The sequence below is a fragment of the Arvicola amphibius genome, chromosome 6, assembly GCF_903992535.2.
Source record: "Arvicola amphibius chromosome 6, mArvAmp1.2, whole genome shotgun sequence".
NCBI classification, from domain to species: domain Eukaryota; kingdom Metazoa; phylum Chordata; class Mammalia; order Rodentia; family Cricetidae; genus Arvicola; species Arvicola amphibius.
Genome location: NC_052052.2, coordinates 141,211,992 through 141,231,152, shown reverse-complemented (window position 1 = coordinate 141,231,152; position 19,161 = coordinate 141,211,992). Strand labels below are relative to the sequence as shown.

At 46.7% G+C, this 19,161-nt stretch overlaps 1 protein-coding gene across 2 annotated transcripts; it reads left to right on the top strand.

The window, feature by feature from the left end:
- Nucleotides 1-253: 253 nt before the first annotated feature.
- Mcur1 (mitochondrial calcium uniporter regulator 1) lies at nucleotides 254-18,930 on the top strand. Of its 2 annotated transcripts, XM_038335060.1 has the most exons (9): nucleotides 254-691; nucleotides 7,382-7,501; nucleotides 9,762-9,865; nucleotides 10,354-10,455; nucleotides 11,836-11,877; nucleotides 12,687-12,758; nucleotides 15,568-15,621; nucleotides 17,818-17,932; nucleotides 18,854-18,930. In XM_038335060.1, the coding sequence occupies exons 1-9, from the start codon at nucleotides 346-348 to the stop codon at nucleotides 18,907-18,909; spliced, it is 1,011 nt and encodes a 336-aa protein (XP_038190988.1). In that variant the 5' UTR covers nucleotides 254-345; the 3' UTR covers nucleotides 18,910-18,930. The 2 variants fall into 2 exon arrangements, with proteins under 2 accessions (XP_038190988.1, XP_038190989.1); XM_038335061.1 differs by lacking the exons at nucleotides 17,818-17,932; nucleotides 18,854-18,930 and adding an exon at nucleotides 17,623-17,806.
- The last annotated feature ends 231 nt before the right edge of the window (nucleotides 18,931-19,161 follow it).

Sequence of the window (19,161 nt, the reverse complement as noted above, 5' to 3'; positions counted from 1 at the left end):
GAGGTGGCCGCAGGACACTGCAAGGGGACGAAGGGCGTGGCAACGCAGAGGCCGGCCCAGGAGAAGGTGTGGCTATGGGCAAGACCCGGGAAGGGGCGTGGTTCGGATGGTCATATGAAGGGGAGAGTAGTAAATAGCCCGGAGGGGGCGGGCTAGGGCGGGGCTAACCGAGCCCGCGGCAACGGGAGGGGGCGTGGCCACAGCGGGCTACTGCGCCCACCGCCCCCGCCCCGGCAGGAAAGGGCAGGTCAGCGCCGCGGCTCCCGCTCGCTCCCGCGGCGACTCGTGGTCGGGGCCGCGCGGGAGCGACATGCCTGCGCGCTCGGGCTTGTGACCCGCTCGGGGATGGACAGCGGCTCCGTGGCGGGCGAGCGGCCGAAGCGCACGCCGGGCCGTCAGCGGCTCCTGTCCTCCGGCTTCAGAGTTCCTGCGCGCCCCGGCATCTCTCCGGTGCCCGGCGGACGAAGCTGGCTGAGGCTTCGCGGACGGGCCGCCCGCGCGTCCCCGCTGCTGTTTCTCCTGCTCGTGCCCTCCCCGCGCCTGGCCGCCACCGCCCCGCGTAGGACGCTGGCTGAGTGCACGCGCCCGGGGCACGCCGTCCCCGTGGCCGCGCTCGGCGCCGGCAGGAACGCGCAATGCCGTCTGTCGCTGGGCGCCGGGCGTGTGGCCGCGCTGGCGAGCAGCCGGAGAGGTGAGGCAGGAGGGAGGAAGGGTCACCCTGGTGGCGGGGATCTGCCCACGCCCGGGCGAAGGTTCGGAGCGCAGAGCCCGTGTGGCCGGGCACCCACTGACACGCATGCTCGGGTCTTCCCCGATTCACCTGTTGGAGCCAGAGAGACGTGGGAAAAGTTCTGGATGCGAGTGCCCAGGCGTGCAGGTCCTAGAGGAGCAGATCCAAGAATGAAAGGATGGCATTACGCTTTGATTTGATTCCAAACTGTATTGATTCTTTCGTGGCGTCGCCCATTCTGTGGCTGGCACTTTACTAGCTGTTCGGGGTAATAGATCCACAAAATCACGCAAGACATACAGCATGTTTCTGTGTTTTCTATATGCATATGTACTTATCCATATATGTACTAAGTTGACAAGTACTGTAGAGAAAAGTAGAGGCAGTATGCTTAGGAATTAAAGAGGGTCTCTGTTTGTGAGTTGAAATTCGGTGACCAAAGTCTGATTCATTCATGTGTCATTTAAATACTTTAAGGAAGGAAGGGACATCACTGAACTGAGTAAGATTTTGAAAGTAAACTAACTGGAATTTGCTCTCAGTAAGTAGCAGATAAAATCTTATCATGCCGGCTAATCAGAAGATGTGGCATAATTACACCTTGGGTAACTCGTTTCTGTCCATTAGTAGCCATCTGCACCCACGCTTTGGTTTTCCGTATTTTTCGATGAGTATTGCCGGCATCTAAAATGTAAGAATACCCGTGACTAGGGGAGAAGCGGATAGTTCTGAAAGGTGAAAGGCGGTTTATACACAGACAGGGAAATGAGCAGGGAACTTTATGTCAGGAAATAGGAGTTGGAGGTAGGTCTGGAATCTTATTTCCATACCTTGCCTTTCTATGTGCTATTTTGATTTGTTTTGTTTTGAGACGGGGTCAGCAAGGTCCTGGCTGGCCTTGGACAACAGTGATCTCCTGCACCTCCCAAGTGCTGGGATTAAAGTCTAGGCTACCACACCCTGATTACTGTACTATTGACAAGCTGTTGCCTTCCTATCTGCTCGCTTCTTTAAATATACAAATTTAAATTTCTCATTGCACTAGCAAGATGGTCCCCTTTTAATGTCATTCTTCAGGCAGACAGGAGGAGAGATGCATTATCTAAGAAGGAGACAGGAGGGTTTCATGCACTTTTTTTTTTTTTTTTTTTTTTGGTTTTTTGAGACAGGGTTTCCCTGTAGTTTCTAGAGCCTGTCCTGGATCTAGCTCTTGTAGACCAGGCTGGCCTCGAACTCAGAGATCCGCCTGCCTCTGCCTCCCGAGTGCTGGGATTAAAGGCGTGCGCCACCACCGCCCGGCTTTCATGCCCATTTTTGTCCCTTTGTTCTGTGCCCAGGATTGGTTGGTTGGTTTTGTGCCTGAGGCCCTCAGTAGATAGATTCACTTCAGGACGCCGTGCCTTGAAAATTTGCAGTCGGTTTCTCATCTATTCAGGGTTAACTTTGAATTCCTTTTGTAATTAAGGGTTTTAACATCCTTGGGCTATGATGAAGATCTCCAGAAAGGAGAATTGCATGTTACATTCTAGTACACCTCAAGTTACTGACTTCCTGCTGTGGTCCCCCGGGAATTCAGAGCTGCTATGTGCTCGCTATTGTCATTTGACAGAGAGCAAGGAGGCATTCCCTTCCCTCAGCAGGCGTGGATGCCAACTGAGAAGTGGCCAGCCCTTTTCCCTACTTTTTAGAAGACAGCTTTCTTGAAATAAGCTTGCTATTTTTGGTTCCAGTTGTCTTGGGAAAAAAGAGAGAAAAAGCCATAAGTGTACAAATCCCTGCTAGCTCTTAATAGCAGTGGTGGTGCGGGGAACCTAGCTCAGTGGATAAAATACTCATGCGGAAGGACCAGAGTTCAGATCCCCAACCCACGTAAATGCCGGGCTAGCATAGTGATCTAGCACTCAGAAGGTACAGTTGGGGGCAATCTCTAGCCACAGCCATGGGTTCATTTGAGAGAGCCTGCCTGGCTGAATAAGGTAGAGATTTAATCAAGAAAGATGCCAGAGATCAACCTCAGGCTTCTACAGGCAGACACACAGATGTTGCATATGCACCCGAACACACGTGTTCACACATGTGAACCAACTACCATTCGGGTGCCGGGAATTGAGCGGGATCCTTTGAAAGGGCAGCCAGTGCCTGTAATTGCTCAGCCTTCTCTCCAGCCCTGTCGTGACTGGCTTTGTTCTGCTGTGTAGATAAGGAAGAGTGAGGCTGCTGTTGATGTCACAAGAGTTGCCTTCTCATTCAACACAAGGAATTGGCTCTCATTCATTCTAGACTCATGTTTTCAAGCACCTCAACCTGTGGAATGGTCCAGCAGAGGGCTGAGTGAGGTGGTCTCGGAGGACCCCCCAGAAGAGCTCTTTCATACACTCCACACTGTTTTTTAGAGCTAGGTCTGCTTTATGTTGGGCAGAACTTTTTTTTCGGGGGGGGGGGGGGTGCGTCGCAGGGGAAAGAGCAGGGTCTCATAGTATAACCCAGACTGGTCTTAAACATCCCAATGTAGCCAGGGATGACCTCGAACTCCTGAACCTTCTGCCTCTTCCTGAATGCTAGGAATTCAGGTGTGCCCCATAACACTTGGTTTTCTATGGTGTCCAGCATTGAATCCAGGGCCGTATATGGACCGGGCAAGCACTCAACTAAGCCTCACATCCTTGCCGTTACCTTAGCTGCTTCTAATCCTGAGCTAGAGATGGATGGTGATGGAAAAGGCCCAGGATGATGTGAGTTCACTCATGAACAGGTAAACTAGCTAGTGTCATAATCTAGATCCTACATGTTGTTATAGTTGAATTGCAAAGTATAAAATTGTTCCTGGCTTGCTGTATAGAAGGCCCTCTGATGAATGCCAGAACTGAAAACAGTGAATGATGCAGATGTAAAAATACAGTAATAAGTGCTAGCCTGAGAACACGGGCAAAGGCACAATAAAGGCTGTTCTTTACCTAGGTGGAGGAAATAGACAAAGTTTATGTAAAAACATAAAAGCTGGGAACAGAAGCAGCCTCCTTAAAGCAGTAAGGGCCCGTTTTTTACTCTAAGACGCAGAGGTCCTTGCGTTTTATATTTTATCAGGCAGCAAACATTGCTGATACAGTTATCATATCTTTTGTTCTTAACTCGCTGCTCACCGTGACAACTACTTCTTCCCAAGTGGCCAGTCATGTGGGATGATTGCTGAAGGCCACAGAGAAACACCAGACCTGTGTTATCTTGCCTACTCTACCTTAAAGGTTCAAGAGTAGTGGTTGATCAGTTTAAGTGTTTTCCTGGTCATGAGGGAGGCCTGCTGAAGAAACCCTTTTATCCCTGAGTTATTAAAGGATTCTTCTCCTACTCCCTCCATAGTAGCAGGCTGCCCTGCAGCCACACTGTGCCGTTAGAAGAGCAAAGACAAATCTAGCAAGATTTTCTTGTGCCTAAAGGGCTGTAGCTTGGACAAAAATTCTTTATTTTAATTGGCCCTGTTTTGTGTCAAAATGACTCTTAATAAGAAACTTTTGGGTTTAAACACTTTTTCTTGACAAAATTAGATGGCTCAGCAGTCCCAGCACTTGCTGCATAAGCAAAAGGCCCTGGATTCAAATCCCCAGCATTTGTGCCAAATGTCAAGGAAGGCTGCCTGCGTCTTAACCTCGCTGCGAGGGGAACTAAAATGATCTCTGTTGTTAGCTCACTGCCCGTCTAGCCCCAGGTTCGCTGAGAGACCTTGTCTCAGGGAGTAAGGCACAGAATGCTAGCAGGACAGCAGACAGCCTCATCTGGCCTCTGGGCGCCTAGTAGTGGCACAATCCTGCGCACACACACATACATACACAACAGAAAGAATTGGTGCCAGGTGGCAGAGGCAGGAGGATCTCTGTGAGTTCAGGAGTTCAAGACCAACCTGATCTACATAGAAAGTTCCAGAAGAACCAGAAATAAATACATAGACTCCATCCCCCGCCCAATGTTATTCTAATTTAAAAACAAAACAAAGCTTTTAGTGACTGGTGAAGCACAAAGAGCCAGGTAGACACCACAATGTGCTTTGCTTTCTGTAACAGACGTAAACCTTGAGATGACTTTTTGGGTTGGGTCGGTGATCTCAGAACCTGAAAGGCAGAAGTGGGGAGGTATCTTGAGTTCAGCGTCAACCTGGGCTACAGAGTGAAATCAAAAAAGGCGGGGAAGGGAGGGGGCTGTCCCTAGAGTAGGAATTTAAGTGATAAAGAGTGTCTTTAAAACCTGCGTACACATGGTGAAGAAAGACTGAATTTTCCTTCCCAGATCAGGGTCCAGCCTTGCCCTTCGGACAGTTTTAGCCAGGATAGTTAGATAAGAAAATGAAACACCTGGCATCCAGATGGGAAAGCAGAGTAAAGCTCTCCTTCCCGGATGCCATGGCCTTGGTTGTAAAAATGCTGGGGACGCCCTGAACTACTAGGAAAAGTCAAAGTCCAAGGAGGCACCAGTGAGTCCAGAGTCAGGTGTATATTTATAAACCGCAGTGCACACTCTGAAAGCGAAACAGTTTGATTCGGGGGCGTGACCTTAACTAACCCTTAGGGATAAGTTTGGGAAAGATCACAAAGCCCACACTCAGAGAATTATAGAATATGATTGGAGCAAAGACCTAAATTAATAGAAAGGGGTCTCGTGTTTATTAATCCGAGTACTATATTACTAAGATGACAGTACCCCTTAATTCATAGAATGCAATCCTCAAATATCTCAGAACCTCTTCTTTGCAAAAAAAATTGCATACTTATCCTAAAATTAATCTAGAATAGACCAACAATCAGGATAAAGAACAAAATCCACTTCTTGATGAGGACAGATGTTCTGGATAAATTAAACACTTGGAGAGTCCAGAGGTAAACCTTCACACACAGTCAGCTGACTTTCAACCAGCTTGACGGGACAGTGTCATAGAGAAAATGGTGCTGGCACAACTAGAGGTCTTTATGCAGAACAGCGAGACTACCTCATACCATATGTAGCTCCCCCTGGATTGTAGGGCTCAATGTCAGAGCTAACATTGGAAACCTCTTAGAAGAAAACATGGCGCCCGTCTTTGTACACTTGGGTTAGCAATAGTCTCTTCCACATGGCATCAAATGTAGAGGCAGCAGAAGGGGGATAGATTATTTGGGCATCATCAAAATTGAACTTTTCAAAAATTCAAAATATAAAAATATAAAAAAATTAAGAATATAAAATTTAAAAATAAATATTAACTAACCAATAACCGGAGAAGGTATTTGCAAATAGTCTGATAAGGAACTTGTGTTTGGAATATGTGAAGAACTCTTCAGGTCAGCAATGGACTGAAATAGACAAAAAGACTGGAGAGATGGCTCAATAGTTAGGAGCAAACTGGACATGGTAGCCCACACCTTCAATCCCAGCACTTGGAAGGCAAAGGTAGGTGGACTTCTGTAAATTCGAGGCCAGGGCCCACAAAGCAAGTTCTAGGACAGCCAAAGTTATACAGAGAAACTCTGACTTTAAAAAAAAAAGCACATGGGGTGGCTTACAACTGAGTTGTTCGTGACAGTTGTTCTATGTAGCTCTGGTTGTCGTAGAACTCTGTGTATATCAGGCTTCGAACTCACGGAAATCCTCCAGCTTCAGCCTTCTGAGTGCTGGGATTAAAGGTGTGTGCCGCCACACCTGTATAAATATATTCTTAGGTAGACAAAGGACTTGGATGGACATTTCTTCAAAGATACTCAGATTCTCTAAGTGTATGAGACAATGACCAACACTGTTGGATATGACAGCAATGCAGTGAAAGCCACATGATGCTGCTTGTGCCCGCGAGGGTGGTTATAATTTACAAAACAGACATCAGAACAAGTGTTAGTGAGGAAGTGGGGAAATTGGCAGCTTCCTTGGCTGGGAGTAAACAAGAAAATTGGTGATGCCACTTAGGGAAAAATCTGGCAGTTTCTTAAACAGGTACCATGTGACCCTGTAGTTCTACTCGGAGGGTCGTTCGTGAGAGCCGTGATGTGCACACAGCACACACCCTCCAGCTACCGAGTGCACGAGCAGTGTGGGCTAGCTCTGCAGTGGAATACCTTCAGTGACATAAGAAACAGTGCTGGCTCGTTCTGCAGCGTGGATGACCGTTGACCATAACGCCAAGACCACGCTGTGGGACTCCATGCATATGAAACATACAGAGTAGGCGGACAGTAGGCCGGAAAATAGATCCCTGGTTGCCTAAGGCGGTGATGGAGACTGGGGAAGAGGGTTGAGGGTGGTGGCGCCAGCCTGAGATCCCAGGATGTGGGAAGCTGATGAGGCAGAAGAATCACTGTGAGTGCGAGGCCAGTCTGGGCCATGTAGTTTGATCCAGGTTGTCTGGACCGCAGAGTGAGGCCCTGTTTGAGACGGTAGGGACAAGATGGAGTACTGGCTGACGGATACAGTTTCCGATCAGGATGGAGAAAGTTGACCTGGGGATGAGTGAACTATTCTTAAATATACAAGACACCGCTGAATTTTATGTCTGAAATGGGTTACATCATATGTGTGGATTATGGCACTGTAAAAACGAGACGGGTTTCTGAGGCATTGAAGCATAACCTGTAGCTTCGAATGGCTTTTGTTTCTCGTGGAGACTGAACTGGTTTCCTTTTCCTTCCCTTCTAGAGCTCAGCCTGTCTGCTGGGTGCCCGCAGCTGGAGCACAGAAAGGAGAACTTGCCCTCCTCTGTGAGTCGGAAGCTCTACTTTGACACCCACGCTTTGGTGTGCTTACTTGAAACAAATGGTAAGCCGTCCGACCCCTGTCCACCCCCTTTCCTCTCCCCCGACTCCTGCCCCCACCCCCCAGTCGCTGGATGCACCTTCCTTGGGTCAGCACAGCTCTCAGTGACTTCTCAGGCTTAACTTCCTTTCCTTTCCCGTATTTCTCTTTCGACTTCTCAGCCTTCAGAAAGCTTTTTTGATTGCTGTTCTAATTTGATTTTTGATTTTTTTTGTTGCTGTGGTTAAGCACCATGACCAAAAGCAAGTTGGGGAAGAAAGGGTTTATTTGGCTTACATGCTACAGTCCATCATTGAGGGAAGGGTGACAGGAACTCAATAGGAACTAACTTGAGAGCCCGGAGGAGTGCTGCTTACTGGTCTGCTCCTTGGGCTTGAGCAGCATCCTTTCTCAAATAGCCCAGGAATGGCACTGCCCACAGTGGGCGTGGCCCGATCAGATCAATTAGCAGTTTAAAAAGATCTCCCAGACTGGGCAGTGGTAGCATTTGCCTTTAATCCCAGCACTCTGGTCTACAGAGCAAGTTCCAGGACAGACAGACAGGAAAAACCCTGTCTGGAAAAACCAAAAGAAAAAAAAAAAGAAAGAAAGAAAAGAAGAAGAAGAAAGAAAGAAAAGAAAAAGATTACCCCCACAGACATGGCCATGGGTCATGGAGCAGTTCTTCAATTAAGTTTGCTTCCTCTTCCTAGGTGTGTGGAATCGACAGACAAAGCTAACTGACAGAGTGCTAGCCTCTTCAGTACTTACATATCCTAGGCTGGCCTCAAACTTCTGTGTAACTGAGGGAGACCTTGAACTTCAGATCCTCTGCCTTTAGTTAGGATTACAGATGTGTACCACCACAGGGCTTGGGAGCAGAGCTTAGTGCCTGCTGGGTAAGCATCCTGTGAGTTGAACTGTCCTCCAGCCCTGCATAAGGAAGCTTTGTTGCTTTATTAATACACTTTAAACTGAGACTGCTCGTTCATTTCCCAGACACCCAGAGCCAAATAATCACACAGAAATTATATTAATTACAACTCTGTTTGGCCAATAGCTTAGACATGTTTCTAGCTAGCTCTTACATTTTGAATTAATCCATTTCTATTAATCTGTGTGTCGCCACGAGACTGTGTCTTCCTGGATAAGGTTCTGGTAGATGTCTCCTTCAGCAGCTACATGGTGTCCCTTTGACTCTGCCTACTTTCTCTCTCTGTCTCTTTCTCTCTCTCTCTCTCTCTCTCTCTCTCTCTCTCTCTCTCTCTCTCTCTCTCTCTCCAGATATCCTGCCTGCCTTTACTCTGCTAAGCCATTGGCTGGAACAGCTTCTTTATTAGCCAATGGTAATAAAACATATTCACAGTATACAGAGGGGAATCCCACATCAATACAATGGAGACTTTTCTTTACTGTCTCTCTCTGTGGAAAAGACAGTAGATTTTTGCTTATTTGGGATTTATTGGTGTTTTTTTTTTATTTGTATTTTGGGGGTTTGGGTTTTTTATTTTGTTTTTTATGTATATTACTGTGGTCGGAGAGAGATCAGATGACAGCTTGCAGGAGTTGGTCACTGAAATTACACTTGGAACACAGGATATGATCTTATAATTAATATTTAGAGAAATATGCTAACTACAGTTCTCTATTATATGGCACATGTATTCCCAAAACCAGGTTTTGAATTATCATAGAGTATGCCTTTGAAATAAACATGTCTGTGTTTACTTCACTGAGTTTATTTACCCAGTTACACACATTTGCGCTAGGTGAGCACTGTGGCCTCTGTAGGGCAGGTGGACACCCTGGTTTCTGGGTAGCTGGAGAAGCCCCGCCTCCTCTGCTTCTGTGCGCCTGCCCACCTGTACCATGACATAAGAAGAATCCCAAGATCCCTTCGGGTATTAAATGCAGTAATGTACTTGGTGGGCTTTGGGAAAATGGTCAAGCACCCAAAGGTCTTCAGCCTCGAATTTAAGAGAAAACTAGGGATGAGATGGGGGACTAAAAAGTCGTCTCGATAAGCAGACATGTTCTACTTTGTTTGATTCGGAACTTGACGACTGTGTTAGAGATTGCTGATGAACCACAGTCAGGTGTTTCCTTCTGGTCAAGGTGGCAGACATGCCACAGCCTGTAGGTCCGTCTTTCCCACCGTGCCATTCTTTCCTCTTTCTTCAGAATTCAGGCCTCCACAGAAGCGTGCGTGTTTCCTACACCTTTGTCTTTGTTTTTTTTTTTTTTTCTTCTGAGTCCGGTTGTTTCTGTGTGCTTGCTTGCCTAGGGTTTACCACTCAACAAGCAGAAATCATTGTGTCTGCGTTGGTCAAGATCACAGAGACCAACATGAATATCGTCTACAGCGATACGGTCACCAAGGTGCAGCAGGTAATGCGGGCAGGGTGGGTTGGCGCGTTGGGAATCCGAAAGCAGGATATTACTTGTAATAAATACTCAAGAAGTGGCTTCTTGGATGGTGTCCCATTGAAAAGTGTATGGTAATTTTAACTCTAGATCAGAGGCAAAAATCATAACAAAACTACTTCATGAAAGCCATTTAGTTAGTTGTTATGGGATTGTGCTCAAATGCTAATTATGTCAACATGACTGTTCCAGGCAAGCTCACGTTGATGGCTGGAGATGTGGCCAGAGCTGTAGGTGACAGCTTTGTGTTTCTGAGTGCAGTCTCTCTCCCGCTAAGCTGTGACTCACTTGCTTTGCTACGGATTAGTGTTCTCCTCCTCGGGTTCTCACTTTGGGGCAGAGAGCGCCCTTCCCAGTCCCACTCTGCCCTGCTGCTCTAGTTTTTAGCTGTCTTAGCTGGTAGAGATGAAAAGAAGTGGAGCTAGAGGCTGTGTTTATTTCTCTTTTTCTAGGAAATCACTCTTCAGCAGATAATGTCTAATATTGCTAACGTGAAGAAAGATATGGTCATCCTGGAGAAGAGTGAGTTTTCGGCCCTCCGAGCAGAAAATGAGGTAAAGCAGCTACGCTAACATTCTCTCTGCTAAGACGCTGAGCTGCACACACCTAGAAGGGCACAGGAAATAACTGAGTGACTGTGCAGGCTTACACAGCCGAGCACATCAAGGTGAGAACTTTCCTAGCCCTGGAAATCCAGCCCAGACCCCAGAAGTAAACAATCCTGGCTGATTAACCCTCCACTGATTGTGCGCATTCTAGACTTCTGTGTGAAAGATGCACACAGCGTGCTCTGCATAACACAACCTTGTGTTTTCATTGTCTGTGCTATTATATTAATATGCATGTCATCCTACTAGAGTAGATATTAGGATTTATCCCCCCCAGTCTGGATCTCTAGAATACCACCTTCCTACCAGAAATAAGTAGATCAATAAGTATTATTTCTTTTTAAGCCTTCTTATGTTTACGGGTGTTTTCCCTGCGTGTGTTATCTGTGTGCTACTTGCATTCACTGCCCACAGAAGCCAGGAGAAGGTGTCAGATCATCTGGAATTGGGATTTCAGATGGTTGCAACCTGCTGTGTGGGTACTGGGAATCAAACCTGGGTCCTCTGTAAGAGCAACTAGTGCTCTTAACCAATAGGCCATCTCTCCAGCCTCAGTTTTTTTTATTGTGTATGTGTATAATGTATGTGTATGCATGTGCATGCGTGAATTCCAGAGCATGCTTGTAGAGGTCAGAGGACGACCTTGCAGGGCTGGTTTTCTTCTTCCACCTTCAGGATTTGGGGATAGAATTCGGGCTGTTGGGCTTGCAAGACAGAGCCATCCCACCAGCCCGCTTTCTGCCTCTTTTAAAGTGTAGTGTGTGGCTCAGAGAAGCGCTTCTTCATCTTCAGTCTCGATGAAGTCCTGTAAGGAAAGTCACACAGTTGACTTTGAACTCAACTTGTTGAGGGCAGAATTGGTGGTGGTAGTTGGCGGGGAGCCAAAAAAGAACTGAGAAGAAAATGGGGTCCCTGAGGACAAATGTGTGTCACAGTTCCTCACTTGATGTTACCGAAAAGGGGGAGTCAGGCTGGTTTCCCAGTTGAACATGCATTGTAAAATGACTGTAAACCGGGTGTTCATTTTAGTTGGTTGGGTTTGGGGATTTTTTTTTTAAACAGAGTTTTATTATATAACCCAGACTGGTGTTCTACTCAGTCAGTATATAGCTAGACTGTCCTCAGATTCATTGCATAATCCTCCTGCTTCAGTGTCCCCAGTGCTGAGGCTGCACCTCCACAGCCAGCTCAGGGAGTTCTGTGTCGTGCGTGGCAGATGAAGGGACTGGGGCACCTGTGCTTAGATGTCCGCTGTGATGTTTGTTCTGTCTTTGCCCCCTTACCTGTCTCACGTCCTTGACTCTTTTCTCTTTACTCTGTTTTTAGAAAATAAAACTTGAACTCCACCAGTTAAAACAGCAACTGATGGTAAGTTCTCTCCTGTCCTCAAGCACATATGTAATCCCGTACATTCATTAATAGATAAAACGTCACACGTACATCGTGTGCTGGAGCATGCAATGCTGTGGAATTTGTGTAATATACTTCAAAGCACACATCAGGTGATGTACCAGTCACCCTTGTCTGTGGCCACAGTCATTAAGGAAATTGTGTTGTAGGAGGGTGCATTTTTCTTTCTTGAGACAGGGTCTCAGTGTGTAGAGTTACAGACCCCAGCTCTCCACGTCCCTCTGTGTCTCCTGAGTGCTGGGGTTGATAGCCTCTGCCACCGTGCCTGGCTGAGTCATTGTAAACCAGAACTGGGTCCCTGAGACCATTCTAGAAGAAGGCGGCTTCATAGTCTCCCACGTGGGTTTAGATGGCTGCTCGCCCAGCAGCCGGTCGCTTGTAAAGTCGGAAAAAACGGTGGCTTTAGAAAAGATGTTGGTGCGTCTTAGCGAGAAAGCTTAACGTGACCGGAGTTGATTATTTGTCCTTTGGTCTGTCTTTGCTTTCAAAAACAATTGGATGAATTTTATTCAGATTCCGTGCGGGAGGTCGTAGAGTCTTGAGGTTGAAACAGCTGAGCCCTCCCAGGCTGGTGGGGGATTATCTGTGCAGATACCTGGGAGGTCCAGACACAGAGCTGACCTAAGAGTCCTGAGTCCCTGTCTCAAGGCCTCTGGCAGTCCCTGCTGGGCCAGCTCCCTTAGGATAGATAGCGTAAACCCTCAGGAGGTTCAGATTTCTTCTTATGCTGGCTCATTCATTCTCTTTGTCCTCTGCCCCCTGCCCAGGATGAAGTACTCAAAGTCCGGACAGACACCAAATTAAACTTCAATCTAGAGAAGAGCAGAGTAAAAGAACTGGTATGTTCCTTTATTAAAAGCAAATCATTAATTTATTTCTTTTTAGAATGGAATGCTTGTTGAAGTCTTATATGCAAGATACAAATATCATTAGACACTTGTCCATTTATCAATAGAGTTCACAACTTGATTTTAAATTTTAATTACATTTTACATCAGACTTAAATTTGGCTTCAAGAAGTACCATTTAAGTTAAAAAGTTGTTCAAATTGAATTTAAATCTTTCGTTTCAAAGATAGTAGATTTTGTTATGTAGATATTAGTAAGGAAGTTAAACTCAAATCTATTTAATACTGATTTAATCCCCCACAACCCCTAACTTTTCAAAAGTCCCTGATTTTCTGACATAGCTAATATTGGTATTATTGAATTGGACACTGAACTTTGGTGATGCGTATTTCCCTATCATCTTTTCAATACAGTGAGTAGTAGTGTGTTTCAGTGGATGTATGTTGGGTTGCTCTGGCGGGTTTTTCTTTTTCATATTTTTAGCAGTTCTGAGACTCAGACCCTGGGCCTCCCATTTTCTGGTGTTGTGGGAGGACCCCCATCCCATGCTCCTCCTGGGCGCTAATCCCCTCCACGCCCCGTTGACTTTTTAATCGGCTCCAAATTCTCCCATCTTCTTGCTCCAGTCCCCTGCTTTGGAGCCCTTCTGTGGCCTCCGAAAGCTCCCTTCTTTAGCTTGAGTGACACAGTAACGTAACTTCCTTGGGGCATAAGAAAGCTGGGGCACGTGGAGCACTTTTGCACTTAGTGAGAAGCAGATCCACACATTGGGGCCCACGTAGCCCTTTATGCTCATCACTTTTCAGTGGGTCTTCGGTCAGAGTGTGCCACAGTAGTGGATGAAGCTAATACTGGAGCTCAGACCAGCCAGCCTTACACCTGGAGATGCTTAAGCTGAGCTTTGTTATGCAAAGTAATTGCTGCGCCCTTTGGCTGTCTTTAAAATACCTTTGAGTCACAAAGACCGGTCTCCTGCCCAGGGAGCCCTTTGTGGCCTCGACGGCTAGGTTTTGCTGCAGTTCACTTGGTTTAGAAAGGTAACTGCGTGCTTGTGCATAACCAAGCTGGAAAGAAATATATCTCAGAGACTGGAGCTTCAGGGCGTGGATGCGGATGAAAACCTGTGACTGTATGGGACTCGCTGAGGGAGGAAGTCGGGCTTGGGCCTCTGAAGCACCAGGCAGAACTGCATGCACTGTACCTAAATGTGTGACAGCGAATGAGTGCAAATGAAGGGTTTGATTTTCTTCTTGATAAGATTAAAATGCTAATTTCAAATTTAAAATAGGACCGAGGTAACTCCCTGGCCGAGCTCTTGTGTAGCATGCGCAAAGCCCTGAGTTTGATACAGCCAACAAAAATTAGTTGTGGTGATATTACAGCCATTTGCATAGTAGTATAGAATACTGCTGTTCTGCAGTTCCAGGACATAGGGCCACCAGAGCGTCATTTTAATAAGCGTGACAGTGTCGAGATGTAGGCCTTTCTTATCTCTGGCTTTGTTAATGCTGTGAGCTTAAAGGTGTACAGACCATCCAGTTCCACTCTGCCCTCTGGTGGTGATATGATGAATGGCACAGATCTGAAACCCTTCCAGTTTGTGTAACAGGGTCCCGAGTCACCAGCCTGGTCCTTAGTTCAGGATTCCAGAGTTTGGGGATGCATTTTTGTTCCTGACCACTGCCTTACTGCATTCTGTTGCTCCAGGGGTTTGAATGGGACATTTTATAGCGAGAAATTTTGTAGGTACTCTAAGGCATTGCTATTTTTCCTGTTAGCAATGTTAGTTCTTTAAAATGTTCATTTAAACTACAGGTTGCCATTTGCTCGATTAAATACTAATGCTCTTATTGATGGAAACATGTATGATTTTTATTTTATTGTCAAAAGAGCCATAGTAAGTCTTCTTACTACCATTAATAGCTAAGGACTTTCAGAAACACTGGGCTGTGACTTCCCACAGCAGGGTTCTTTTGGTCGCTGTTGTTAGGAGAGTTTGTGGTGCTTTGCCGTATTTCTTGTTATGTATTCTATATTAATGCTTTATAGCAATAGTATATCATGTTACAGGATCATGTTTCTTGAAGTTTTTTTCTAATATTATGTTGTTCCTATAATTCCTCTGTCAGTAATGTCTGTCAGGCTTGTAGCTATGAGAGTATCATTCCTAAATTAAACTGATGCCCCTCCTCTTTATTAGTCCCTCAAACCCATCTAAATGGGACCCAAGCTATACAGTTCTAACAGTGGGCAGGACCCAGCGATATCACAGTCAAGAGACAGAACGAGAAACAGCAGAGAGAAGTGGAGGGGGCCACACATCAGCAGTGTCTTGGTTTCCTTTCTCTTGCTGGGGGAAACACTATGACCAAAAGCAGCTTGGGGAGGACAGGGTTTATTCAGCTCACAACGTGTAGTCCCTCATTTAGGCAAGTCAGGGCAGAAACCTGGTGTCATTGAGGAGTGCTACTTACTGGCCTATTCCCCACGGCTTATTCAGCCAGCTTAGAGCCCCTGGACCATAAGCATAGTGAGCCCCCCCCCCCATCAAATCAAGAAGATGCTCTGAGGTCAGTCTGGTGGGCTGTTTTCCAGCTGAGGTTCCATCTTCCCAAATGACTCAAGTTGATATTAGAGCAGCCGGCATAGCCAGTGGATATAAGTAAGAAGGTCCAGAGAAAGAGCTGCGGGCTGCAGGGGTGCAGGGTGACAGATGTTCTGGGAAGCGGTGAGAACGAAAGGTTTGGGCCGCAGCAAGACAGTGGACCAGACTGTAACCCGTGCCGCATGTTTGTTTCAGTACTCACTGAACGAGAAGAAGATGCTGCAGCTGAGGACAGAAATGGTGTCCCTGGTAAGGACCGGGGCCGACTTGACTGCCGTTCTGTTCAGCTTTGCTTCTCCCCATGCATGGCTTTGGGGTTAACCATGTCTGACGTGTTGCAGGAAGATGTGCACATTTACTGTGGGATCCTTTTTCATTGTGGCAAAATGTACGCAAGAATTTTCACTGAAAGAAGTTTAGTGCGTAATTCAATAGAATGTTTTGAAGATTTGCTTTATTTTTAATTGTGCGTCTGTCTGTCTGTGTGGTGTCTGTCTGTCTGTCTGTGGGTATGTGCCTGTGAGTGCAAGTGCCTGTAGAAGCCAGAGGAGGTCATTAGGTCCCTGGAGCAGGAGTTACTGGAAGTTGTAAGCTGTCCAACATGAGTGCTGGGAACAAACTCTAAACCCTTGGAAGAACAACAAGTCCTCTTAACTGCTGAGCCACGTCTCCATCCCCAGTGTCATTTATTCTGCAGAGTTGAAACTGTTTTTTCCTTGGGAGGGGTGCACAACTGTGCATGCTTCTGTAGGGGTCAGAGGTCAGTATCAAGTGTCTGCCTGAATAGCTCTCCCCTTCTGTTAGGTCTCTCACTGCAGCCGGAACTTGGTGGCTGGCTAGACTGGCTGACCCGAGAGCTCCAGGGTCCACCTGTCCACCTCTCGGCCCTGAAGTCACGGGCACACACCTGAGCCATCTCTCCGGCCCCCAGCCGTGTCCCATAAAGCCTATTTGGCTCCCCCTCCTCCCAGTCCCACAGCCTCCTTGCTGCTTTTTCTGGGTCTGTCCTCCAGCTGACCTGTGTCAGTGCAGTCAGAGCGCGTCTGTCTCCGTGGCTGGTTGGCTCCAGCGAGCACCGTTCCTCCCGTCCGTCATACCGCACACTGCGCAGCTAACATCTTCAGACGGTGCTGTTCTGTCGCTATCACAGCTCCTTCATTCATCTGTTGACGCACAAGTGGGTTCCTTCTGTCACTCAGCTGCTGTGTGAGGTGTGACATGGGTGCATAGACATGTTTAGATTTTTTTTTTTTTTTGCTTGGGTTATTTGGGATAAATACCCAGTAGTTGAAATACCATAAAACCTTCAAAATTAACAAAACAAAATCATGTTTATGAATGTTAAGTCTCGGTGATTGACAGATGAAAAAACATAAGACACTACTTGTATTTTCAGTTTAAGGCATGAATTAATTGATGTGTTTCTGTATACATTACGTGCATACATGCATGCATGCATACATACATACTTACATACATGCATACATGCATACCTTAGCGGTTGAGTGGCACGAGTGTAGCTTACAGGGTAGATCCCTATAATAATATATATTGTGTTGCTTGGAACCTGTGCTGCAGGACCTTCATGGGATACAAGGATCTTTCTCTGGAATGGCTTCATTTTCTTATTATTTAACCACATTGGTGCTGTTAAAAAAGCTACTTGGCAGGTAAATCTCCGTGAGTTTGAGACCAGCCTGGTCTGTAGGGCGACTTCCAGAACTGTCAGGGCTACACAGAGAAACCCTGCCTTGAAAAACCAAAAAGAACCTTCTCGTCCTTGGACTTAGTAGAACTCTCTTGGTGTTTTCACACATTAACACGACAGCCAGAGCCATTTTCCACTGGTGGCTAAATGTGTGGTCTGGAGTTTTCTCACATTTGGAGGAGGACATAAATTGGCCCCTGGTAGCTGAGCTGGATGTCAATAGAACACTTGACCTGTGAGAGAAGACAGCCTGAAAAGGCGTGGCTAGAAATAGTATTGAGTCAGCACTGTTGCTATCAGATCTAAGGCCGCGTTTGTCTCTCAGCGGAACTTCTTCCGTGTCCACTGTCCCCTGCAGGGGCTAGACAGGGACTACCATCACTACCATCGAGAGCGGGCTGGTCTCGTAGTGCAAAGCAGTCTGGTTCTCAACAACTTTGCCATATAGATTGTTGTTCTCGATTCTCTCAATGGCTCTTCTGGAGGGAAGACCAGTGGTGGACTGTTCGTTTGTTCTGTTTCTAATCCCTTTTTCCAAACAGAGAGAAACTGAGGCAGAGGATGTTAAGGGACCTGAACAGTGCAGTGTGGACGGAGGACGGCAGAGCCAAGACTAAACCCAGCTCCAGCTCTCGATCCAGGACAGCACCATGCTGAGAAAGAGCTGTGGGTCAGAGCACCAGGGCGCAGAGCAGCACCTGCAGACTCTAATGTTTTCAACCTCTTTGCTTTCAAAGCACGCCCAGCAAGACAGAGCCCTGACCCAGACAGACAGGAAGATAGAAACCGAGGTGGCCGGCCTCAAGACTTTGCTGGAGGCGCACAAGCTTGACACGATCAAATACTTAGCAGGTGAGCTGCTTCACACCCAGGCATTTAAAACAGCTGGAAAGAATGAAGTGAGCGTCTTAGTCCCGTCAGGGGTGGGCAGCTCATGTCGTTGACCGACACCGTCTCTCTGGCTCTAACGTCTTCTTGTTGCAGCGCATCCTACAGTTTCCAGTAGCTGGAGTAGCTCCTTTGATTCAGACTCAGAGGGCTCTCACTGAGCCATCTCTCCAGCCCCAGGGCAATCCTGTAAAGAAGTTATTTTTGCTTTTGTAATGTTTCAGCCAAAGAAGGAATATTTTGGCATCAAAAAAAAAAAAAAATAAATCACCAGGGGGTTGAAGAGATGGCTCAGTGCTTAACATCACTGCTCATGTGAAGGACCTGGGTTCAAGTCCCAGCACCCACATGTCAGCCCATATCACCTGTAACTTGAGTCCCAGGGAATCTGATGCCTTCTGGTCTTCATGGGCACCAGGCATGTACACATTGCACATAGACACATGCAGGCAAAATGCTCATTCGCGTATGATAAAAAAATAATGTTTTTTAAAAAATCACTACTTCAAGTCACTGCTACCATTTCAGATTAATCAAGTATTTTAAAGTTATAGCAGTATTTACTAGTGAAATTTTGCTCCTTATTTGGAAGTGGATCACACACGTGCATGCACTTTGACCCCCAGTTGTGTAATGCTAGCTGGCATTGGAAGGTCTTCCTGAGCCCTGACCATGTCTGCACTGGGAAGATGCAGTGCTGGCTGCCGGGTGGAGACGTGCCCTTTAACAGTGTTTCATGGATGGCACCCTCTGGCACACTGTTTTCAGGTCTTGACTGGCGCAAGGAGAGGGAAGAAGTGCCTGTAGTCAGCTGCCCTTCCTCACTCGGCCCTCTAACTGAGAGTGACTTGGGGGCTAACAGCTCTCTCGTTGTTTCTCTTGCAGGGTCTGTGTTTACGTGTCTGACAGTAGCTCTGGGGTTTTATCGCCTGTGGATATAATAAAGTGCCTGTTTAAAGAAATTTCTATCGTTTTTGCCTTAAGAGTACAAGATTGTTGTCCCATCTACCCCATCCTACTTTTTGCTTTTTGTTTCAAGTTTTAATCCTGATTTGACTTCATGCATATTGCTTATTTCTGCGCAATCTGTGAATCCGTAACCAAGGTGACGAAGTCGGGATTTCTGTAATTCTTCTTCAGTGCCCCCCTCTTTAGTTGACTTTCTGACCGAGCAGTGTGGACCATGCTTTCAA